A 23,391-nucleotide genomic window follows, 5' to 3' on the forward strand; every position below is an offset into this window, starting at 1 on the left:
TAGAGCCACCACAATACGGTATATGCAAAGGAAGAAGGTGCGGAACAAGTAAATATACATCAAAAGAAAGATGAATTAGTTTCGGGGAGTTTTCTTGTCCCCCCAGAGCGACCGGTACGAGCTGTCCCAGACCTGCAACCGGTACAGCGAATCAGTGAAATGTATGCGCCTGGATATCTTAGATAACTAACGCAGGAATTGTAGGATAGAGCAACAGGTGAAATATTTGACAACAAGGCTACGAAATACGGGCTACATAGCAAGACGGAAACTGAAACCCCAGGGAAACGCTCTCACGATATCTCAAGCGATGGTTCTGGTCAATAACACTACACGTCGGACTTCTGAAGATATCTCATGTGCTCAGAAGGAGCTTGTGGGGCCATATTGATGAGAAGTTATCTTCAATGTCGGTAATATTGAACAGGCTCTAGTCGTCTGTTGAAAGCATTTAAGTCTATTGCTGAAGTATTGACAGCGTAACTTGATCACTTAGTAGATAGCTCTATAAGGGGAAGCTCTTAAAGTAGGTACGCGATAATATTACAATGCATCGTGGTACCGACTTCAACTCTACGCGTGCTATCTTATGCAGTATAGATTTCCTCCGAGTACGTTATTTTGTAGGGGCATTGATGTATCGAATCATGATGGAAGATGAGAGCGACATCAGTTGTGCATAAATAAAACCCACTGATGTTGCCGAGGACCCAATTTCGACTTTCGATAGGCCATGTCTCGCAGACTGCAAGTGAGTAAAACCCACCACGTATTGCCATTGAATACATTTTGAAATGAATGAAGAACAACGGAAGAGAAGAAACAGCTTCATCTTGGATCTCAATCGAAACGATTCGTCCGCTCTCAGAAGCCCGCCTGGCCAAGGGGCAACGTCTTGCATGCCCTCCAGTTCGATCGTATAGGATCCATGGAAATCATAAGATGTACTAGATGACTCAAGCATGAAAAGAAGAGGCTTGGACTAGGGAGTGCTGGAAAATAGGAAGAGGCTCTTCCGTTGGACAAAAAATCGGAGAGTTACCAGCCACGACGATTATTCTTGAGCTGTTCGGTCACCGCCAATCAGACCGTTTGGGAATCGTAGATAGGCTTCGTCACAGAGGGATTGGGATCAGTGCCAGAAGCTCATTCGGCAAGCTATTGCTTAGACAAAGAAAGAAAAAGAGCGGGACAAGAAGCTGTTCAACTTTGGGAGGTCGGCTGAGAGGCGTGGGTAAGCATTGTTCCAGCATCTGTACTACCTAGTGTAGCCCCTGAACTCCTGGCGGTATGATATTCCCCTTCATGATGAATAGGGCTTCATCCGACACGTCATAGTTTCTGCCATGTGAAAGGTCTCCAGACGGTCTTCTTCGGGATGTAATCGGACCCCTCAGCTGTACTACGTGGTAGATATCCAGCTTAGACAGATTTCCCATGCGAGGATGAAAGACATAAATAGTCGAGCGGGTGTCGTGTAGTCGTCCTGTTGGCTCCTCTGTCCTGGCTCACGACCATCGAAAACAAACGAATTTGTCAACCTGCAGAAAAACCATACACTCATTGTGCACTTTTGAGGAGAATTCCATCAGGATAGACTTTGACAATGCCCAGCGTGGTAAGTTGAAAGACCGCGAGGCCCCTTAGTAGTTGCATTAGATACTAAAAGACTTGTTCGAGAAAAACTAACAACACTATTCCAGGGGGAAAAAGGCTGGGATAATAAGGAGAAGCCTGGCTCCAATAAGGGTAGTGGCTCCTCAAGCTCTGGCGGACAGACTCGTGGAAATGCCGAGAACTCCTCTGAAGAGGACGCCAAGAAGTAGCCACGAGAATCGTCGTGCGAAAATGAGGACCGGCCCATGAGCGACTCGAGTCGGGAGTGACGATGATAAGGTTTCCCGTGTTCAATCATATATTCTCCCTCTCGCCGGCCGTAATTGTCATACTTGAAGCCATATCTGTATCCTGTGTGAAAACACTCAGGAGTATATACAAGCAGGGACAGGCTGGGTGGATTCATATATGAATATGTACTCATTTCAGGGTTGGGTCTGATCACTAACACGACATACATGTACTCAAAGCCGAACTATCAGGTGGACACCACCTATCTTCAAGCTCACTCATTTAACGCCAATACTAAAGTCAGCAATCCACTTGACCTTTATGTGAAGTCAATGTCTGCATCATGAGAAGCCAGTGAATCAGTCGCAAAATGTTGCGTTAGCAGACGGTGAATCACGGGAGAGATAGTCCGCAGCCAGTTTAGTGGCACCGCAATCAATTCACTAATACGTGTATGTTCTACCTCTGGTTACTGTAAAGAGATATAAAATGGAAAGAATGTGCCTGGAGTCATATCCGTTTCATCATCATCAACAACAACATCATTGTCATCATCATCATCGTCACTTAAAGCACTCAACAACGCTATAAACACAATCGACCGACCCCCAATCAACATCAACACATCCAACATACTCTGCAATAAAAGACAGACATATTGTCAAGACAATCACAATGGTCAAGGAAAAGATGACCCCTGAGGCTGCGGCCCGTATCAAGGCGGGGAACAAGGATGTAAGAGAAGCCGGGAAGTGCATCTTCCTTATACATCAAAGACAACGATGAGGTGTTTTCAGAGCTGACAGAAATATTAGAAGAAGTTCGTTCAGAAGGCTGCGGCTGCTGCGCAAAGAAACTATCCCAATCACCCGACCTACAAGTCTAGTGGCGGCTCTGGTGGCGGCTCGTCTAGCTCTGGCGGGCAGTCTGGTGGAGGTTCTGGTGGCAGTTCGGGCGGCGGCTCGAAGTAGTCATGGGTGCTTCCTTAAAGTGAGAATATGAGCTTAGCTCAGTAAAGACTCCAGCCCTGCGAGTATCTCGAATTAACTGCTGCGTAGGCAGTAGTTTACATAGCCGATAGCATTTAGGCGAGCTCTACGATTAGTAGCCCTCAGTGGGCCAAGTCAAAATCAATACGATAAGTATCAGTTAACTATGACCAAGGTTGCATCCTTCGGCCTCGCATGAGCCACACAGGTAAAGTTGACCATCAAGATCTCGAACTTATTTTTAACGTGCATTCAATCTTGGGGTACGACGAAGGTTCAGGTGGATCAAAGGTGCTATTATATTTCATGGCTTTTCCGTATCTTTTCCCCCATCTATAAGTCCCTACCAGGAACCAGAACACCAAGTCCCCGTGAGTGTAAATGCTTCCCAAGGTATCATAGTAGTTTATACATCCCCCAAACACCCCTTAATGCCCATTTTTGATCACCCCTATTCTCTCACTGCCTCTGCGATGGATACTGATACCGCGTAGGTTGCGGCTGCACCTCCGTCGCCGGCATCTCAACAGCACCAGGCGGCGGTTGCGGCACATGCGAAGGAGGCTGCGACGTAACAGGCATCGAAGCCAACTCAAACACACCCTCCTGCTGAGCAGGTTCCTGCGGCGGAGCAACGTACGCAGCTTGCGGGTGGTGGCCCCAAGCACCCAAGTTTGCCCCTTGTTGCGGTTGAAGATGCGCATACGGCGGCTGCGGTGAATTTGTCGCCCACGTCTGTCCACCGGGACTCGTAGCCGTGATCTCGGAGACGGGCCTCCAGCCTGGTTGCTGCTGCTTGTTCTCGTTTTTGTACTCTTGCGCGCCGGTGTACGCGGCGTATCCACCCGCCCCAGTGCCGGCGACGCTCGCGGGCGGGCTGTATTCGGTAAAGGGCCCGTGTTGTGGGTTATTGTGGCCCGTGGCACCGATGCCGCCGCCGAGCATTGGGCGGTGGGACTCGTCGTGGGCGTCGCGGCTTCGCTTGATGCGCCAGATAAAGGCGGCGAGACAGACAAGAGCGATGGCTCCTGCGCCGGCGCCGACGCCGACGCCTATTTTGGCGGTCGTGCTTAGGCCTTTGTCTTCCTGTGCTGGAGTCGATGTCGCGGGTGTAGGTGTTGATGTGAGGGTGATGGTTGCTCCGCCTGTGGTGGTCGTCATCATGGTAGTGGGCGTAGCTGTCTTTGATGTGGATAAAGTTACTGATAGCGATGCTGTCGCGCCTGTCGCGCCGAGGTTGAGGAATTGGTCTTCAGTTATGGATATCGGCGTCTTGGAGTCTGAGCAGGCGGTGCTCATGGATTGATAGACTGTGCGGAGGGTATCCTTCGCTTCCTTTCCTAGACACGTCGCTGCGTTTGTGACGAATTTCCCCTTGTCATCGCTGCAGAGGCACTTGTTCATCGTTGCGACTGTGTCGCCGTCGCATTTACTTGCGTCTGAGGAGGCGTAGAGGCATGGTTGGGCGGCTGCTGGGTAGAGGTCAAAGTTATTTTGGTATTTTGCGAGAGCTGGTGCTGCGAGGAGGAGAATGCTCAGCAAGCTCCTTGTCGTTGTATTCCTCCGCGCCGACGCCATTGTGAAGAGTTAGAGGGAGTGTCGCTCTGTCTGCTCTAATCTCGAGACGGTGTTGATGGTTGAAAACCAGGGGTTTTGGGGGCCGGAAGATAGATCACTTTTGGGTGGTGACTACTGTAGAGCTAGGGATCGACAATGCGCGTCATGCACTTGGGCGGCGTCGATGAAAGTCTAACTCGAATTTCGCTCAATTGGATTCCGATTCAGGTTGAGGCGGTGTCTCAGTGCTGTTGGTTCGGTCGTCTGAAAGACTCTCTGTGGTGTATCCACACATTCGTGTCTGCTCGCCAGAGATGGTGATGGCCAGGTCAAGGGGTCTAGTTGAGTTCGGCGGCAGTGGGCGAAACAAATTCGCAGAGATACTAAGTACTTAGTAGAAGGAATGATGAAGGAGGCGTGACGGGGGGTTTTAAGGAACACCGTCCGGAACAACGATTATGAATCTAGATGGAGCCGAGCTAGAGCAAAGGAATGGCTGGAATCACTAGCGCAACAACGGACGGATTGACGGATTGGAGGCTGAGGCTTGGATACCTCTCATATGGAGACAATGGGCACGGGGAGAGCGTAGAGAATGACGAAGGGTGGGAATGCAGTGGTGCAGTGCAGACGATGCGACTAGGGGGAGGGAAGCTTGTTTCCCTTCTTTCTTTGCCTTTCCTCGTTGCTGTTTGGTTCATTTCTCTTTTTGCCTATATGTAGGGCTGAAGGCTGAGCATCAGCGCAGGTACATGTAACCATTCATAGACACACATTGAGAACCAGATGTACAAGGTTACAAGATACTGGTCGAGGCACGAAGTGATATTGTCCAGGGGCTGTGTTTGCTTCTGGACGTTCCGCAAGGGAAACCAGAGCAAACTTTGAAAGATGCTTCTCTATGAGGAACGTGGGTGAGATCGAAGACATGGAATCGGGACGGGACAACGAAGCAGACTGGAGCATAGCGCCGGAGGATCTGCGACCCTTGCCGGATTCGACGAACCGGGGCTAATTTTAGAGGCTCATAAGCCCCAGTCGTCTGGGCTGGCTGGATGACCGTCAGCCACACATCCAGCTCTGCTGTGTTCCTCTGGTTTCCTTGTAAAGAGTGGGATACGGGAAGAAGACGAGAAGGAGAACGAAACGGCCTTCTGTTGTGACATCTTGGTCGCCTGTGAAGAAGGCGCATCGTCGTGCTCTTGTTGAGGAAAGTGAAGAATATCGAACGCTTTCAGTCTGAGACGGATTGTCTTAGCAGCCTGGTCAATCGACATTCCAGAGCAACTTGCCAAGACCATCAACAGAGAGTTGACATAAGCGCACACATCCGGGTACTTCATCTCATCTCATGCCCCAACCCCCATGGCTCAGCTCCCCCGGCAACCCGGATGCCGCTGGAACCGGAGGCAGTAAGTTAACCACACGCAATGGACGGATACTGGTCCAGGGCAACAACAGTGTGTCCAGAGCGAAGGATCACTCGTGGATTCGTGGCACGGTCATTCGGAGGCTGCAACAACGGCCTGAAAATAACCGTCAAGCCACGCGAATCCAATCTCCTGAATATCGCTGCCTGCGCTGGAGCTTCATCGCAAGCCTCGAGGGGGAAGAGAAAGGAAACTGGTGCGGAAGAGACAGGGGGAAGGGAGGGGTCCAGCACTGTCAGGCCGTCAGCATCATTTCATCTCACTCACAAATTTTCCTCGCTGGCTCCTGGTGGTGACGCTATAATCTGACTAACCTAAAAGCGGCCCTCTTTTGGCGGTTGCCTCCCCACGCAGCTCCCTTGCGTCATGTCATTGTATCTTAACAATGGGGTGCGCAACAATGCATGTTGTGGAATCTAATTCTTCGGGCTGGCTGCCAGTCTCTTTCGAGGCACTGGGAAGAGCCGTGGGCGCTTGACTGGTCATCAAGTCCGCGATGTCACCATGATATCGAACGTGTCCAACTTCCTGTGCGGTCTTCGAGCATTGGAGAGATATCAGATCTGTTCTCAAACACTGTATAGCGTGTGGAACAAAGGTAAGTGGCTTGGATACTGGTTATCCATCTCGAGTCGAGTGACACCGATAGTATCCGAAATTTGCGAAACCTCGTCGAAGAGACCTCTCTTTCAACGCTTCAGTCTATTGAAGCCTTGCTGGGAACACAACGTTATCAGTTCTACCAACTTTACCAGTATTGAGTCTATTTCTCCTCATCACCGACGGCAGTAAGCCTGCCGACAACAAGATACTTGCTGTCAAAGTTTTCCTCCCATCCCTGAAGCGCCTCAATCTCGTCCGGTCCCAGTCCTTCAAGCGGGTCCAACGGGCCGTCCAGATCCTCCGTCAACATATCCTCGTCAAAGCTGCCGAGTGCCAGGCCGCGCGAAGCATCCCGGCCGGCGAAGTTGGAGTAGGGTCCGCCGGGTCCGTAGAAGTTGCGACCGTGTGTGACGTCAAAGACGCGGCCGCGGACGGCGAGGTAGATGGGTGTATCGTTCTCGCCGGTAAAGGGGAGGAGGGTGCGCGGGTTGAAGACGCGGAAGACGGTCGCGGGCGGCTCTTTCGGAAGGACCGGGGGCGGGGTTGGTCGGAGGAGGACGTAGATTGTGTAGATGTTTACGAGGAGGAAGAGAATGTTGAGAGGGGTGAAGAAGGCGTTGCTGAAGGGTGATTAGGTTAGCTGACTGATTTTCACAGAAAAGCGAGTTAGTTGACTTGCCCTTGGTCCACTTGCAGCTTCACTGCTTCCTCCTGGAGCCGCTTGTCGACGTAGTCCATGATGATAGTTCGAAGGTATCCGTACGCTTCGAGGGTTTGTCGGAGCTGTTCTAACCGAGGTTCAAGGGATTCTAGCTTGCCCACAACTTTGATCTATTCTAGAGTTCTAGAAAGATAATATCGAACATAAATTGGCCAGTCCCGCTTCCTGTCGCAAGATGAGGCTGTTCAAGCTGTTGTCGACAAGAGAATCATTGCGAAAGCGACCTCTCTCGCCAGACTCCGTCGGAGCTCTCCAAGTTCCCGTCAATGGCTCGGGCCCCTGCTGCTCCGTGCACTGCCGAGCTGTGCCCCGCCAAAGCCCCATCTTATGTCATCATTAAGCTTGATTCACTCGATTCACGTGATGTATGCTTTGTCAGCAATACGATCCAGAATTGAAGCTATCACGACTTCCCGGCGCTGGCGTAGCTGATGATCATCTCAATAGTACATGTATGTGAAGTATCCTCGCCTCTTATGACTCGGAGTTTTTACTCATCTTAATATTTGGTCAGTTTGTCGTATATCATATCAGGAAAGAGCTCTAAAGCATATGCTGAGAACTCGACCACATGCCGTGTTACGATGAAGGCCACGGAAGCACCAAAACGTACACATGTATGTACTACCATATTACTATGCCTTTGGGCTGACTCAGAGTTTCTGCACTGCTAGTGCGCGGCGACCTTTCTAGGGAACCGTCCCTACAAACTATTCCTCCAATCTTGAATTAATGAGGTACAACAGCCTTCGGCAAAAGGGCAACCTGCTTTCAGTTCACTCCGACAAGACAAAGCCTAGGATATAGCCCATGTCAGCTTCATATGCCTAATGTGATCGATGGGTGACCCAGAAAGCCTGAATGTGGATGCCTATAGGATATAAAAGTATGTCTCAAATGAAATACATTGACATGGTGAAAAAGGTGTTTACTAGATCTGTGAGTGATGTTGCCATTTTCAACATCCAATTCAATCCTTGTCGCTTTGATGCTACAAGCATCGCTTGTCATCTCCGTGATCGTTGATCGGACGGTCTCTAGATAGCTTACTCCTGCTGGACTTCAGCAGCGCGCATGATGAGCATGACGATGATGATGAATTGTTTAATGCCGGTTCCACCCCTCAAGGGGTAAAGGGCGCCTACATCGGCTGCCGGAAACTGTCTACCACTACACATAGTGCGAATATAAGAGAAAGGCAACATAAAATCCTTAGCCTCAGGCCCGTATCGCGAATAAATCTCGGTGAAAGCGCGCATGCCACGGGTGATGCGAGAGGTAGTCACCTTAATCTAGCTGCAGTTGAGGTAGAAGTCGGTACCAGAGAGCTTATGTAGAGTAAGACGGTTAGGGCGAATCAAGAAACCTCCAGCAGCAAGGTTGCTGGGATTAGTGAAGGCATTGACATCCTTATCGTACGTACCCCACTCCTCAGTAGCGCTGGTAGGAGAGAACTTGACAGGACCAAACTCATAGGTCCTGAACCAGACGTCTGAGTCGTGGTAACTGAAAATGTTGCCCATGAACTTGCTCCTCCAGATTCGAAGCGCGCCGGGATGCTAGGTCTTTGTGCCGACGATCATCTGATTTTGATATTCTGATCAATGAGGCTAACAGCCAGTATGATACCACGTAGTTTGTTTACTGAATCAGGTGTAGCCATGTTTCATTCAAAGCCTTAACTTGTGAACCCAATTACCCATCGTAAATTACACGTCCCGATTCGCCGTTCCCATGACCGGAGGTATTCCCTCATTACATTGACATTATTTAAACAGCAGCGGCAACCTTGAGCTCCTTCTCGACAACAGAGACATTGTTCTTCTTGTCGATGGTCTCCTCAGCACCGAAGGAATCACGTCCATCGGCGAAGACAGCCTCGAAGTCGTACTCTGACCAGCGGATCTCGGGAGCGAGACCAGCGAACTTCCAGACGCCGTCGACCTTCTTGTACCAATGCTTGTTGTAGCTGTGAGCGTGGCCCTTGACGGCAACCTCCTTGCGGGAGGCGTCGGTGTACTTCTGGTGGGGCACGCGGAGCTGGTGGTGTCCGATGACCTCGGTCTCGGAGACCTTCTCCCAGCGGGTGCCGCCGATAAAGTGCTGGGTCTTGAGGAGGGGGTTGCCGAGGACGGACTTGTCCGAGATCATGGCGATGAACTCCTCCGCGGGCATGGCCTCCCAGATCTTGTCGAGGAAGGAGCGGTAGTCAATCTGCACTAGATCAGTACAAACGTGCAGTTTCGAAGGCAGTGAGAAGCATCGCCGTGGGACGGATAACTTACGCGAAGCTCAGGGGCAATGCATTTCCTGAGACGATCCCAGTCCTTGGAGTCGTAGCTGTCGGCCCACTCGAAGATGCAGCCAGAGAGGCCGAGATAGTCTGAGCGACACAGTCAGTCATTATCCAGCCATTGTGCATGGTTTCCATGACTTACCCTCAAAGGAGATGTTTCCAGCAGGGCTCGCCATTGTGTCTGAAAGGTTTATTGTAGAAGTAAATACAGGGAATTAGCTGGGATATCGAGCGAAAGATAAAAAGGCAAATTAAGTGCACTTTAGAGAAGGATATCGATGAAGTTTATAGTTCACCGAAAGAAGAACAGACTGGACGCAATGAACAGTCCGATGCCAAGCGATCAAGGCCTACCTCATCTTCGTTCCTAGCAACCGGACTGCCGTCAGACGCCCGGGCCCCAGGTACGGAGGCCCGGACGTCGAACTAGCGGCCCCCGCACCCTTTCGTGCGTGTCCGAGACCCCTATTTTTGGCGCCTTTTCACCGGACTCAGGTGGGGAGATGCCGGTCGTGAGACCACATCACCTTCAGGCTTCGCGGCTGCGACAAAGGCGCGAGGTGACCTGCCGTAACACGTCAGCCATGGGATGAATACTTTGTAAAGAGTAACATCTTATGCGCTTCTGTTGGTTCGATCACGGCTGATGGGTAGGAAGTAAAACAGTCGCTGCGCGCTTGTGTGCGGGGCATGCGTTCGTGAAATCAGATAACGGTGCTCACGCGCATGTCGCCAATAGAGTAGGATGACACAGCATTGAACTTGGAATACTGTGGAATTTACGGATCCAACCATTCATCTTATGTCCTATTCATCCATGATTCCTACACTGGGTATAACTAAATTTAATATCCACTTCCTGAGTTACAAGTCGAGGTATGTTCACCTCTTCAACCCCCTCGCCGCTTGCACTAAATGAAATCTTTCCTCTATTCTTACTTTTCTTCGTGCTTCTTCAGATGAGAGAGCTTTCTTTGTCAGAATCGTATCCCCTTTTGAAGGAGGCAATGTTAATCGAATGTTGGAATCGAATTCGTCCTGGGCCCAGGAAGCACCCAGCTCACCATCGCCCCAGGATATCTTCTCTCCCCACTTCGAAAATGATTGCCCATCATGAAAGACCTCGTCGAATAGATACATGTCCTGCGGTATGAGTTTCACAAGTGGGTGTACGGACACCAGCGCTAGCCCAAGCTGATCTGGTCTCTGGGAAGGTACCAACTCCCACTCTAAATCTAGTCGTAAGGCGAAATCGAGGCCAGAGGATAGATCCCAAAATCTCATCCAGACAGTGGCGGTTGTCGTTGGTGACGCCAAGTCTTGTACTACTATCAGTGACTTTGATGTGGTACACAGCGGATACCAGCTGGGTGGGTACACCTCAGCAAGCTTAATGTTGCCTGGGGCGCTCGTGAACTGGACAGTTGTAGACTTTTCCACCCGTCTTAACATATGTCCCGGCATCGGGAAGTCTGTTTTGAAGCTGTCGAAACTTCCGGAGACGTGGATGTAAAGATAGACAGCTTCTGTGCCGAGGTCGGCTTCGTCAATCAATAGAGGTACGGCACCAGGTGGGCGGATGATGAGGTTGCCCACATAGTAGAGGGGAATAGCTATGCAATTCTTCCCCGAAGTTAAATATCTGTCCGTGCAGTGTAGCATGGCGTAGATGAAAGTTCCCATCCTCCATAGCGTATTTGTGAATCGTGTCTGAATATGCAGACCTTTGTTCGTTAGATAGTAGTGCGGGGTGTTGCCCGCGGTCTCGACTATTGTGACATTCCGGCACCCGAGAAAGTCGGCCGGAGATTTGGCGAACAACCCCCCTTCAAACCGAGCAGGTTCTCCATAGCCCCAAGAAAATATCGACTCGTCATCAGTCTTCTTGATGATTTCTTCTTGAAGCCTAAAGAAAGCCTTTTCACCTTCTCCGTATAGCAGCGGCATATTCACATCGAACAGGCCCATGAGGGAGTAGGCCTTATCCTCTAAACGGGTTGTCTCTCTTCTCGATGCCCAACTCATCTTCTCCGCCACTGAGAAGGACCGATGCACATCTTCGAATTTTCTGGTTAACGCAATGAAGTTTATGTTCGTTATACTGCCGAGAGCCGAGGCGAAGTTATTCATGTTAGAATTCATGTCGAAGCTCTCGTTATCGACTTGGCTTATCTTCCTTTTCCCGAGTACCATATTCGATGGACGGGCTCTACCGTCAGTGTCACCGGACTTTTCAATCCACTCCACGAAGTTCCAGGACCGGTCGTAAAAGAATACTGTGGTCGCCGCCAACAATTCCTGCAAGGTCCAACCGCGACTAAACCAGCGACTATTGGCAAAGACCTTGTCTTTGGGATTAAACTTATAACCCCCAGGAACATCTTCAAGGTACACAAAGCATGTTGCAGCCCGTCTGTACCATGCAAACATAGAATTGATGGCCTCAGACAGCTCCGTGCTACTGCTCTTGTCTATGCAGCAAGTGTCTATCCAGACCCAGGAAAGCCTTTGGTCTCGAGCGACGCGACACATGCCGTCGATTTTCGTGATCCCACCGCGGTATCCAGCTCGTTGGAAATCTCTGAATGTGAACTCGTTACGCCCCCAAGTATGGGACAGGATGCCGTAGGGAGGTATGTCTGTACCGGAGAACTCTCGCAATTCAAATGTAGTTGTATGTAATAGCCGCATGATATTGATTTTGACTACGTTGTCATCTAGTAAGCTGACTGAAAGACGTTGGGAAAGCTTGACGGGGCGGCCATAGCCTGTATGAGTTGAGCAATAAACGCGGCGTTAGCAGACCCTTTCTCCAAGCGACAATCTGACGTCTCTCATCTCGAGTGCGGGGTAAGTGCAAGGAGATGCCGCCTGTTCAGGCGCCGTGGTTCGCCAAAGATGAGAAAATGTATATGAGCGCATGTAACCAACAGGTTTGCCAAGGATGTTGGACCTGCTTACTTGATGCATATCTCATCCGATGGTGTGCAGAAAGTACGATGGGTGTGACCGACTGTCCATACTTTCTCGATATCACTATCACGAGTTTTATTGTCGTGCGGCATATAAGTTCTAGTTTATGGTGTGTTTGTATGAAGTGGCAAGGTCATCGCAGGCCTTCATACAGGAGAATCAATGGCTGGAGCTGAACTTAGGATCTAAGTAGATTTGAGGCAAAAGCATGAAAGCTTGGTAATAATAATTTATGTTCAATGGCAGGCGATCAGTGAAGACCTCCTGGCCTAAAGGTGCTGTATGTTTGATCAATATTTACATGTGAAAGGGAAGCCCATCGATGCGCAAACACTCTCCTGGACTGACTCCGTACACGTTTTTCCTGATTGGCTGTCTGGCCCATCACTGAGCTAGGGGAGGACTCAAGAATATTAAGAACTGTCCCTAGTGTAAAGTTTAGTGCCACAGGTGTCCAGGAGGTTGAGGTCCGGCGGAGGAATCCTATCGTTGCAGGGTCAGAACTGCCGGGCGGTAGGGCAGCAGGCCGTAGTCGCCGCTGGAACTAGGGGATCGTCCCTGGTAGAGCAGTTGAAGGTTGCACGGATCGATAGTCATGGTCTGGTCTGGATCGCTGCGAACCAAGTCACCGTGGCTGATGTCGTTGGTCCAGGTAGCACCGCTGTTGGCCTTGCCGGCAAAGGGGTTGCTCTCGGTCACGGCCTGGGCCGTCCACGATCCGCCGAGACTGGTGGCCGTGAAGGAGCGGAAGTAGCGGCCGTTGGCGCCAATAGCCTCTACGATCATGAGGTACTGCTGTTTACCCTTGACGGTGTAGACTTGAACAGCCTCGAAGAGGTTGTTGGTCGTGTCGCTCATGATAACTGTCGAGGCGGTGCCAAAATTGCCCGGGAAGTTTCCAATGGGCATGCTAGAGCGGTAGATCTTGCCATTGTCGCCCGCGAAGAATAGGTACATGTTCGTGCTGTCGCCAATGAGCGTCTGATCGATGGGGCCGGTGCTGGAGTCGGAGATGGTTCCGGAGAACATGGGCTGCGCCGCGGACCACCCGTTCGCAATGGAGGGATCGCTCGACGTCTTGTAAGAGAACTGAGTCGGACCCCATTGATAGGCGAGGACCCAGATGTTCTTGGGACGGAAGTAGAAGATGGTAGGCGCGACGGCGGACTGGGTCATTGCATTTTGAGACGCAGCACCCATTTGAGACCAGTCGGAAAAGAGGCCAAAGTTCATGGAGCCCCAGGTTGAGCCTTGGTCATGAGTCGACGCGTATACGAGGTGCTGACCGTTGTAAGTGACGGTGGTGAAGTCCTTGAGCGAGGCCCATCCGGATTTGGGTGTGGCCAGCGCGGCAGTCGATGTCCAGCGATAGGTAGACGGCAGGTCGCACGTCTGGGCGATGACATCTGTCGCAGACGCGAGGAGCAGTAGAGTGGTCGAAATCACCCCCGCATTGGCTCTGAGCATCATCTTTGCGTTGCGGAGTTTATAAAGTTGATGAAAAAAAAGCTTGAGTCTCTGTAACACGAACTCCTTGACTAGAAACAGTTGGCAGTCGTCCGATCTTTATATATATGAGAAATGTGTGTATTTTGACTTGACAGCGATTGGCTATCTAAACGTTGATTGCAATCCGATCTCCCCTAGTTGTGGACCGGCAGTTGCTCGCCAATGCGAGAGAGTCCGAGAAAGTCGCACTGGGATACGAATCTCATCAATCTGGCATTCGTGGGTTAACAAAAGTGAAACTGGACTATGCTCTATGTGGACTGCCGTTTGTGCCGCATGGTTTACCGATACCAATACTACTTCCCATATTACCGAAAGTAATTTGAAGAGTATGATCCTGTGCTACAATCCCCCCCCTTTAGACCTAGACATCAACGGATTTTACGGCTCCGGGGTCGAATTAAGATTGTTCACGAAGGTTTCTGAAGGTTTTGCATTCAGCCGGCGGGTCGTATGTGACGCGCACCAATTGCGGTTTCTCGGTTCTCGGTGCACTTCTTCTAACACTCGCGCAGGGTTCCATCGAGGTGCGTTTTGATCTTGGTTCCCCCAGACTTCTCCTCTTTTCGGACTGATCGTCATAGCGCCAGAATTTTTCCGACTTGGCGGTTGTGTAACCGCCAATTACCGATTGGTAGTATTAGTAGGCGCAATGGAAGTTGCTAGTCGTCATGGAACACTTCGTTCGCCTCGTGTGAGAACCATAAGTTACGATAATTTAGTCAAGTTTGATGAATTGACGGTTTAGTTAGTGTGATATTCCAATGCCCCCATGATTACAAAGAAATATTTAATTACCCGAATGAATATATCTTGGTATGAGGTGTTACTACATGAACTTCATCTAAATACATCGGTTGAAGTTTGTTGCTAATGTTGATGGCTCTCCACCGGGTGACCTGAGTTCAGCGCGAGCCAGCGGGAGCTAGCTCAGGCCACATCCCAATTCTTACCGCACGCCTTGATTCGAAAGAAAGCGCAAGAGACTTAGAATGACTGCATGAGTGAACTGACCCTAATACTCGCATGAACCCAAATGTGGCCCACTACTTGGGTGAAGCCCAAAAGGATTTTTGATTTGTGAGCCTGTATTTGGGCACACACGTCTTCGATTCGAGTACATTATCTGCCTGGCATGCTAAAAACTTTCACTCCAAAGATATCTTCATAGGTCTGTGATCATTATCGTGAAATAACCCGTCCCTATACACGTCTTGATCAGCCTTCCTTGACGCCTATTCCAAGTATTGCCGTTGCTATCTTATGTCTGATCTATTCTGTCCTATCTGAGGTCATAGCCAATCTGCAGGTGGCTAAAATCTCATCCCACATATCTCCTCAATAACTTGTGACAGCCAAAAAATTCCAATACAACCTGACGCTATCCCATGTGACTCTGATTCCTCAGAGTCAATATGATGACCCTCCAATCACGCCATTCAGTCATCTTCCTTCCTCGGGATGTTAAACGGAGAGTCACGCCCAGTGTAGATGAATCCATCATACACGCAAGCACCCGCAATACCACCAACAATAGCAGCAGCCCAAGGGGCCCACAGCCAGTAGTAAGAGTCATGAGTGAAGACATCCGAGCCATAGCCAACGATAGCCAACGCAATACGTGGACCAGTATCTCTGGCACCATTCATGGCGTACCCAGTGTTGATGCCCAAGGCGGAGCCGATGGCCAGCAAAGCCAAGAACATAGCAAAGGGTTGTGTGCCCTTTGGCGGCGATAGGTTGTTCTTATCAGCCAGAGCAAACACGATAGCCACCAGCGCGGCCGAGGCAAGGAACTCGGTGTAAAAGGCGCCGGCATAAGGAAGTCCAGACTTGGGAAAGGTGAAGAAGAGACCGGCAGTGGCATGTTCCCCGATCAAAGTGCGGGCAGCGCCGCCCTCGTACTCTGCAATGCTGGTGGAGTAGTTCAGATAGACGGCAAGACTGGCGAAGGTAGCACCCAAGACTTGCGCAGCCAAAAAGCTGGGCACTTTGCGCCAGGGGAAGCCGCGGAAAAGAGCGAGGACAACTGTCACGGTTGGGTTGCAGTGTCCACCTGATACACCACCGGACATCCAAACGGCCATAGCCACGCCGGCGGCCCAGGCCAGGCGGCACTGCAAAAAGTCACCAGCATTTTCGCGGATGTCGGCCGACTGGTAATTCAGACGCGTCTCGCATTCCACACCTGCTCCAAAGAGCAAGATCATGAAGGTACCCCAGAATTCACTGTGCATGTGTGCGGTCAGCATCGGATTGATTCTGAGAGCTCCATTGCCGTAAGGCATCCCGGTGGGGGAGGCTCCGGTGGGGAGCCATGTCCGCGATTGAAGTGATGTAAAGATGGATCCAGCCGATATTCAGGTACTCACGCAAATTCCTCCCGCCAGTAATGACGGATTTGGGCCCATGTGTTCGGTGGCCTGTCACTGAGCGCCCATTGCGGCTTGTGTAGGCGCGTCTCTTGGTGGGCGGCGACTGGCGCGGCCGGCAGTACTGGCTCGACGTCTTCGTGATGTGGATGAACCTCCTGTAGGGAGGCACGTCGCATAGATAGGGGCGACACGAGTCGCTGGCCATTGAATGATGGCAGTTGGAATGTGCCGGTGCGTCGTCGATGCCTCGAGAGGAGCGGCTGGCTTTCGCCTGGATCGTGAATCGATGACGCGGGAGACATATCCTCGTGAGTCTGTTATAATATGGCAAGCTGGTTGGATCTGATGCCAAAAGATATCGGCGGGTTTGTCACCTGACAGAGGGGAAGTGTAGGGACAATATTTGTCTCTCAAGATGACGATGCCTTCGTACGAGGTGTGTTGTTTTTGTTTGCCTCTCATCGATCCACAAAAACCGGACGGCAGCACGGTTGCTTCTGCATCCCGTATCAAGTTGATCTACATGTTGCATTGCGTACCCGCTCATTAGTCCGTATAGTTGCCGAGGCCAAGCTCCGATTTGGTGGTGCAAGGAGCTGGAAGACAACAACTCCGTATTTATCTGTGGATTTAGACACTATTATGGAGAATGCTGATAAGTTATCGCGCAAGCAAGACCAGTCGATGCGTGATTTTTCTGGGTCTAGAAACCTACGAATTTGAACTTTCCCTGTTTTTTTCCCAAGGTTATTGGACTACTTGGCGTGTTAGCTCACCGACATCTCTGATGTCAACAACATTGGAAGAAATTCGTGATCTCTGGAATACAACTGGGAGAATATCAAAGAGCTCCTCGTACCTTGCAGTTCTTGTCTTGTTTTTGTCTTGAGTCTCGCTCATTAGATGCGCGGATGTTGACAATCGTTCTATCTTGCAGGTGTTACAATTGCATGCTAAGTTGGCTCTATACAATGCCACTCAGGAATGCGAAAAGAGAAAGAGCTTGTGAAACCAGCCTGCAAGCAAATCGGTCTATGAGCATGCTATGATTCTTCCATCACTTCTGTCTGAAGCGCACACTTTGCGCTTGTGGCCGTTTGGCTGTTCCCTTCGATGCTGGCACAAATTCCTGGATGTTTGATGCTGACTCGTTGAGTTTAGCCTGTGCCATTCCGAGCTGTTTGTTCTCAAGATCAAAGACCGTGTACACAGCCGAAAGCATAGGCGCACCAAAAGATGCTACGTTACTGTCAATGGGTTCTAAAGGAAGTGTGCACAGGGAACTGCCACTCTTATCGGTGACGGGTGCCCCGTTCTTCATGAGGGGGATGAAGATCATCGACAGAGGGACCTCGACCTTAGCCGTCTGGAACTCGAAGTTGAACTTGGCACCCGAATCGCCGCTGCTGCACTTCAATGCCTTAGTTCCATCCTGTAGTGTTTGGATATTGATAGCCGGTCCGATTAGATCTAATATCTTTGGTGGGAAGGATAAGGATGGGTTGCCAGTATCAACGAGGACGGGTGGGAAGTTGTTTCCCCCAATCGCAGTTGGTTTGGCATTCTTGTCTGCCGAGAAGGAGAAGGAAGTCCAAGGCACGATGAAGTCATTCGATTTGAATAGCTTCTGTCCAACGAGAGGGATCATCTGCATTTGTCCTGTGAACTTGGCAGTGTCCATCCCGCCAAACACGACGCTTCCAGTAGGCGACCCTAAGCGATGTCAGCAAATGTCAAGCGTACATTCAGAATCCAAATATGGAAACTAACTGAAATCATTCAAGTATACACTGTAAGCCAGCGACTTGGTGAGCCCCTGGGCTTTGAGATTTTCTGGAAAGTTCGTGTACGGCTTAGCATTATTGGCGAGAACGGACGCCTCTGAGCTCGAGGGGCCGACGCCCAGGATGGCAATCAGGGGTGATGTCAGCTTGCCAGTCTGACCCAATCCCATAGTGTTATTTGAGATCGATGTGTTGCCGACCGTGACTGATTCTGACATGAAGGTTCCTTGAATTTCAACACCATTCGCGTACGTAGCCTCGAACGGAGAGCGATTGGCATTAAAGGTAGTTGATTTGGCGTTATCAAATGCACCTGAGACGCTAGAGTTCCTGCCGTTGCTGGCGGTGCATGTTGCCAAGCGGTCTTTGCATAGGCGGCTGTTGAGCTGAGGAACCCAGAGATCACTGCTCCCTGTGTCGAAGATCGCCAAAACTTGTTGCGGTGGAGATCCAACCGAGATTTGCATCGATGCAACGAAGTTGCTGTTAGGGTCGGCCATGCGGGTGAAGGGGATCTCAACAGTCTTTAGACATTGAATAGACTGGATTAGGCATATGCTCGTGACCAGCAACGGCTTTATCGCAACCGTGAAAGACGACCACATCGTGCTCTGTGGTTGCGAACACGAAGTACACGCGAATTAATGGATAAGTATTCAAGTGAAGAGTTGCGCGGCAACTGATTAGCTTGTATTGAATGTTGTGCTTATTCAATCATATCGGCGGGAAGCTTGATCATATTATAAATGCGTGCGAGATTCCCATTATGCCGAGTTTCTATCTCTTGGATTCTCCCCATCCGTCAATGGTCCTATGACTCTCTTTCCGGCCGAGTTTCGGGTTTACCTACCTGGGGGTAAAGTCATGAATCGTCGTGACACACTGGTCTGTTTTGTATGGGCGAGAATTTTCCGCGGCTTCAGGATAAATCTTTCGTTACGGCCTAGCTCGCGTTCCGCTCAATGGCTCAAGCGCCGAGCTTGGGCACCATTCACCGACATTCAACTTGGGAAGATAAGTGCGCAGCAATAGGTAACCCCATCAACCTTTCGATTTTTACCTAACTTGACTTCCTTCGGACGAATTAGAGTTTTATTCGAGCTGGTTCTTGAGTTAGAAAGTGTTTCCTGCTATTCCACAAGATCACTGTTTGCCCTGGTCTTACTTCAGGCAGATGGCTGATCTCCAATGAAAGTGGATAAATCAAGACGCTTAGTGCAGATCTGAGTTGGCACTTGGGAGTTTGTCTGGCGAATGGCCACTTAGTTGTGTTGCCAGTGCCGCAAGTGAGGTTACTTCTGGCTCCTGGATTCCACTACACAGGAGTGAAAGCGAGCACAAAGGTTAAGTAGGTCAACAACCGTAGTTGACTCCTGATGTAAGCATATGTGCATCTTTCTCTCTTCAACGATATCTGAAGTCATGAACGCATCGATTTAAGTCATATTGCGCATCCCTGGTTTCTTAATCGCACCTATGACGGTTTCTATCGAGCTATCTCATTTTTCGTGCCAGAACCATAAAGACGAAGCTCTATGTGGCCGCTGCATAGGCTCATTGGGAGGCTCTTGCTGATTTGATTCTACCTCCACTTACGGTTGTTCCTTTTGATTTTCTTCTACAGTCTCTGCCCCCACTTGCGGTTGTTCTCTTTGAGTTTCCCTTATCGTCTCGTCGTTCGGTTCGCCAGGGAATGGGGGGAAATGAAACATACTTTTGTGCGGAATTGTTATCTGAATCCTGTTGGGTATTGTTTCTTGGCTTCTCCTTCGGCACCATACTCATAGCTTGTAATTGCAGCGCACTTTCGACGGTCTTTGGCGCTTCTGATTCAGCTGAACCTTTCTCATACTCGGAGTCATCCATGGTCTCGGTTTTTCTTGTGGCAAAACTTCCGACGACAGAAAGTGAAGCTTAAAACGACAGGCATTGAGTGGTACTTGATGTAGCTCTTCTTAGCCTAATGCCATGATGTTCTGAGAAACTTTCTTATTTATGACGACCACTATTATAATTCTGCTCTCGATTTTGAAAAGACTAGACACAACTGTCTATCTTCGCCGGTGAAGGCAAAGCTGGGTTGTAACAATGATCTTTCGCTTTCTCATCCAACTTGAAATGTACTCCATGGAGGCAAACTGTGCTTTTACGGTTCTCACCAGACTCAACTGGAATTATGGAGACTGATTGGGATTCCATCACTCGGAACTAGTCCAACATTTTGTAGCCCAGAATGTGAGCAATTTGTCTACCATTAGGCCGGAAATACAGTGAAACAGCGATAATTGGATCACCTTCTCATGTCCGAGCCGAACGAACAGAGAATCTGGAAAGTATCAGCAGGGTGCTGCACAGTCCCTGGAGCAGCCCCCAAATCGTCAAGGGTCTGCGTTACAGGGATGATAATCTCGCTATGCGTATTGCCGCGGGCGATTTTGGCCCACTGTCGGCCACGATCTCCGGCGGAATAAGGCTTGTTGCACCTTAAGTTGATTAAGCTGTTGCCTGTGTTTTTGGTCCGTGGGAAACCCCGGGTGTCATCTTTGCTAGCCCGCCGCCGTCGTTCTGTTACAAAGACTTTACCCCAAGATTCTCAAATCTTTTGGAAGTGAAAAGCTCGGTCGGTCAGAGCCAAGCTATAGCATACCATTCAGTCCAGCACATCATCACCTTCTATGTCGTCTTCCAGGAGACTGGTACCTAAGACAGGCCATTCAGAGACAGTGAGATTGTTAGGCCTTTCTGAACAACGTGCCAACGCCACAACAGGCTGCGAAAGGGACGAGGGTTTGGAAGCCCGTCAGCACGCCAAGGGCGCTAACGATCCTTCGCGAGCGATTTTGCCCAATGCCAGGGCATTTTGGCTCATCGCCTCTGATTTAGCGTCATGGGTCTGCAGGCTTTGAGCATGATTTGGGTTTGATGTTAATTTCGGCAGCATCAGCCTCAACCGAAGCCAACATTGCGGCCGCTCCCTTTCCCAGTTTCATGGAGCCTTTCCTTCGAACATGGCGGGGAGTTTGATGGCTGAGACTTGACTTTCTCCTCATCGTTCCTCACTTTTTCGTTGGTTTTGGCGTTTTCGTCGCGTCGTTCGTTTCACAACTGTTTTATTCACTCTTTCATTTCACGAAACGATGATACTCAAGCCGTCGGTGAAGGGAGCTTTTCTGGGATGTGTGATGCAGCTGCCCAACCTGGCGAATGCGCTGTCGAGACGCGCCTGGGAACTGTCAGATGTACCCTCTCCCGAGATCTTCCTCCGTCGAGCAGAAGCAAGAGGTAGTGGATATCAACATTTGAACAATCGAATTCAACTGATTTAAGCCATTTAGTCGTTGTTCTTGGCGACTACGCCTACATCGATGGCGGCGAGATCTCTCAGCTCGACGCGCGAGGTAACCCGATAACGTCGCGAGGCTCCAACGCAGGTCAGTTACTTCAACGACGAAGCGATCAATCCCGACACCTTCTCACGCGGTGGAATCCTAGTCAACTCCACATTATCGATCGATTTGACGACGTCATGGTCCGCAACCAGCGTCAGGATCAGGGAGATTCCGAAGACGCCGAAGACTATGGACCAACAGGCGATGTGGAAAAACGACGCAAAGAGTACATTCTGGATTTGGGGCGGACACAGCCCATTCGGTGCTCCATTAGACGAGCCCACGTCCTGGAAGTTTGAAGCAGACGGCAAAGGAGGTGGGACATGGTCAAAAGAGACGCCAGCGAACCCAACACTTTTCCAAGAATTGCGACGAAATGAGGGGGGCGCATTCGCTAGTACCCCCGACGCCGGGTTCTGGTTTGGGGGACAATCGTCAGGCTGGACGACATCTAACCCTTACTCGCAGCCACTCCCGGGCATCTTGTCCTACAACATGACCACGAGGTCTTGGGCAAATGAAACAAATGATGCCTTCTCCAAGTACGGCACTTTGACGGGAGGCTCAGCCGTCTACATCCCGACTTTTGGTTCGAATGGTCTCATCACCATAATGGGCGGCGCAACATGGGGTCTCGAACCTGATCAGGCGAAGCCTCTCGGATGGCAGGACTTCAGCAACTTGACCTTCATGGATCCAGTAACTAGAGATTGGTACTGGCAAAAGACAACCGGAAATGCGCCCACTCCCCGCAGCAATTTCTGCAGCGTTGGAGTCGAGGGCAACAACGGAACCTACGAAATGTGAGCATTTCCATTGATCTCATACGACTTTTCGTTGATACTAATGAAGTTTTAGCTTTGTGTTCGGCGGCACCAATAGTGAGACAGGTTCAACTTATGATGATGTCTTCGTTTTAAGCCTTCCGGGGTTCTTCTGGAACCAAGTCGCTTACGAGTCGAAAAATCCAAGGAGGAATCATTGCTGCGCATTAGTTGGCCGCCGTCAAATGCTGTCAGTTGGAGGAGCGGATGGCAAAACGGGATATACAAGTGCCGACCCCTGGCCGCAAGGACTCGGTCTCTTCGACATGACAGACTGGAAGTGGAAGACGGACTACGACGCAGACGCCAAGAACTACGAAAGTGCGAAGACAGTCAGTGACTGGTATCAGCAAACGTAAGTGAAATGAGCCTAGCACTTGAAAGCTGACAGCATGAGCCAAAGTGCTAACATCAATCTAGTGGTATCAGTTCCGTCCAGTGGTCATCCAATGAAGTTCAGGCACTTTTCAGGAAGTCAAATGCAAACACAACTGGAGAAACCAATCATGATCCAGCAGAGAACAAAGATACCAAGGGATCTACCCCACTAGCCGCCATTGTTGGAGCTGTAGTTGGAGCCGTCGTCGGTGCCATCATAGGGCTTGCTCTATTCTGCTTCGTCAAACGCCGGAAGCAGAAGCAAGCCGCCGAAGCAGCGACTGCACTTGCTCCATATCCTGACCATGCAAAGGGGGATGGAGCATACCAGGCTTACTATCACCCTGTGGCTCCAGGGGAGTTGCAGTCGGATGTACCACAGACTGAATTGTATGGTGGATCAATACCTAAGCATGAGATGTGGGCAGAAGTACCAAAGCATGAGATGAGTGCCTCTGGAGTTCATCACTACACCGTTACTGAACTCGACTCCCACAACACTCTACTAGGACAAGGGGATAGAGATCACTCCAAATTCAGACATGATCTGCAATAGGACACGCAATTTCAATAAACACGAATTTTCAAACACCCGCTGCAGTTTAGATGTCAGAAAAACGCAAGTAATCTCGGCGTAGCATCAATGTTGCCTTCAGTGCATTCGTGATCCAATCAAACAGGTTCACAACACTGTTCGGCTGCAGCATTCGGTAAC

At 50.2% G+C, this 23,391-nt stretch overlaps 9 protein-coding genes across 9 annotated transcripts; 2 read left to right on the top strand and 7 right to left on the bottom strand.

Moving 5' to 3' along the window:
- Positions 1-2,523: 2,523 nt before the first annotated feature.
- On the top strand, positions 2,524-2,819 carry CABS01_02759 (uncharacterized protein; the record flags this gene model as incomplete). The annotated part of the gene is made up of 2 exons (XM_060536137.1): positions 2,524-2,583; positions 2,664-2,819. 2 exons carry the CDS (start codon positions 2,524-2,526, stop codon positions 2,817-2,819), a joined length of 216 nt encoding a protein of 71 aa, XP_060394049.1.
- Positions 2,820-3,296: 477 nt separating this feature from the next.
- Positions 3,297-4,415, bottom strand: CABS01_02760 (uncharacterized protein; the record flags this gene model as incomplete). The annotated part of the gene is made up of 1 exon (XM_060536138.1): positions 3,297-4,415. The coding sequence occupies one exon, from the start codon at positions 4,413-4,415 to the stop codon at positions 3,297-3,299; it is 1,119 nt and encodes a 372-aa protein (XP_060394050.1).
- A 2,172-nt stretch (positions 4,416-6,587) lies between these two features.
- Positions 6,588-8,326, bottom strand: CABS01_02761 (membrane-associated progesterone receptor component 1; the record flags this gene model as incomplete). The annotated part of the gene is made up of 2 exons (XM_060536139.1): positions 6,588-7,047; positions 8,199-8,326. 2 exons carry the CDS (start codon positions 8,324-8,326, stop codon positions 6,588-6,590), a joined length of 588 nt encoding a protein of 195 aa, XP_060394051.1.
- A 114-nt stretch (positions 8,327-8,440) lies between these two features.
- On the bottom strand, positions 8,441-8,671 carry CABS01_02762 (fungal cellulose binding domain-containing protein; the record flags this gene model as incomplete). The annotated part of the gene is made up of 1 exon (XM_060536140.1): positions 8,441-8,671. The coding sequence occupies one exon, from the start codon at positions 8,669-8,671 to the stop codon at positions 8,441-8,443; it is 231 nt and encodes a 76-aa protein (XP_060394052.1).
- Positions 8,672-8,918: 247 nt separating this feature from the next.
- On the bottom strand, positions 8,919-12,135 carry CABS01_02763 (scytalone dehydratase; the record flags this gene model as incomplete). The annotated part of the gene is made up of 4 exons (XM_060536141.1): positions 8,919-9,362; positions 9,434-9,531; positions 9,587-9,625; positions 10,509-12,135. 4 exons carry the CDS (start codon positions 12,133-12,135, stop codon positions 8,919-8,921), a joined length of 2,208 nt encoding a protein of 735 aa, XP_060394053.1.
- Positions 12,136-12,900: 765 nt separating this feature from the next.
- Positions 12,901-13,887, bottom strand: CABS01_02764 (alpha-L-arabinofuranosidase axhA-2; the record flags this gene model as incomplete). Its single annotated transcript, XM_060536142.1, has 1 exon — positions 12,901-13,887. The coding sequence occupies one exon, from the start codon at positions 13,885-13,887 to the stop codon at positions 12,901-12,903; it is 987 nt and encodes a 328-aa protein (XP_060394054.1).
- A 1,478-nt stretch (positions 13,888-15,365) lies between these two features.
- Positions 15,366-16,603, bottom strand: CABS01_02765 (MIP family channel protein; the record flags this gene model as incomplete). The annotated part of the gene is made up of 2 exons (XM_060536143.1): positions 15,366-16,155; positions 16,299-16,603. 2 exons carry the CDS (start codon positions 16,601-16,603, stop codon positions 15,366-15,368), a joined length of 1,095 nt encoding a protein of 364 aa, XP_060394055.1.
- A 755-nt stretch (positions 16,604-17,358) lies between these two features.
- CABS01_02766 (uncharacterized protein) lies at positions 17,359-18,585 on the bottom strand (the record flags this gene model as incomplete). The annotated part of the gene is made up of 2 exons (XM_060536144.1): positions 17,359-18,014; positions 18,072-18,585. The coding sequence occupies 2 exons, from the start codon at positions 18,583-18,585 to the stop codon at positions 17,359-17,361; spliced, it is 1,170 nt and encodes a 389-aa protein (XP_060394056.1).
- Positions 18,586-21,222: 2,637 nt separating this feature from the next.
- On the top strand, positions 21,223-23,232 carry CABS01_02767 (kelch repeat protein; the record flags this gene model as incomplete). Its single annotated transcript, XM_060536145.1, has 5 exons — positions 21,223-21,367; positions 21,421-21,516; positions 21,578-22,277; positions 22,333-22,653; positions 22,719-23,232. The coding sequence occupies 5 exons, from the start codon at positions 21,223-21,225 to the stop codon at positions 23,230-23,232; spliced, it is 1,776 nt and encodes a 591-aa protein (XP_060394057.1).
- Positions 23,233-23,391: the final 159 nt, after the last annotated feature.

The sequence above is a fragment of the Colletotrichum abscissum genome (genome assembly GCF_030869225.1).
Source record: "Colletotrichum abscissum strain IMI 504890 chromosome Unknown Scaffold_5.1, whole genome shotgun sequence".
NCBI classification, from domain to species: Eukaryota; Fungi; Ascomycota; class Sordariomycetes; order Glomerellales; family Glomerellaceae; genus Colletotrichum; species Colletotrichum abscissum.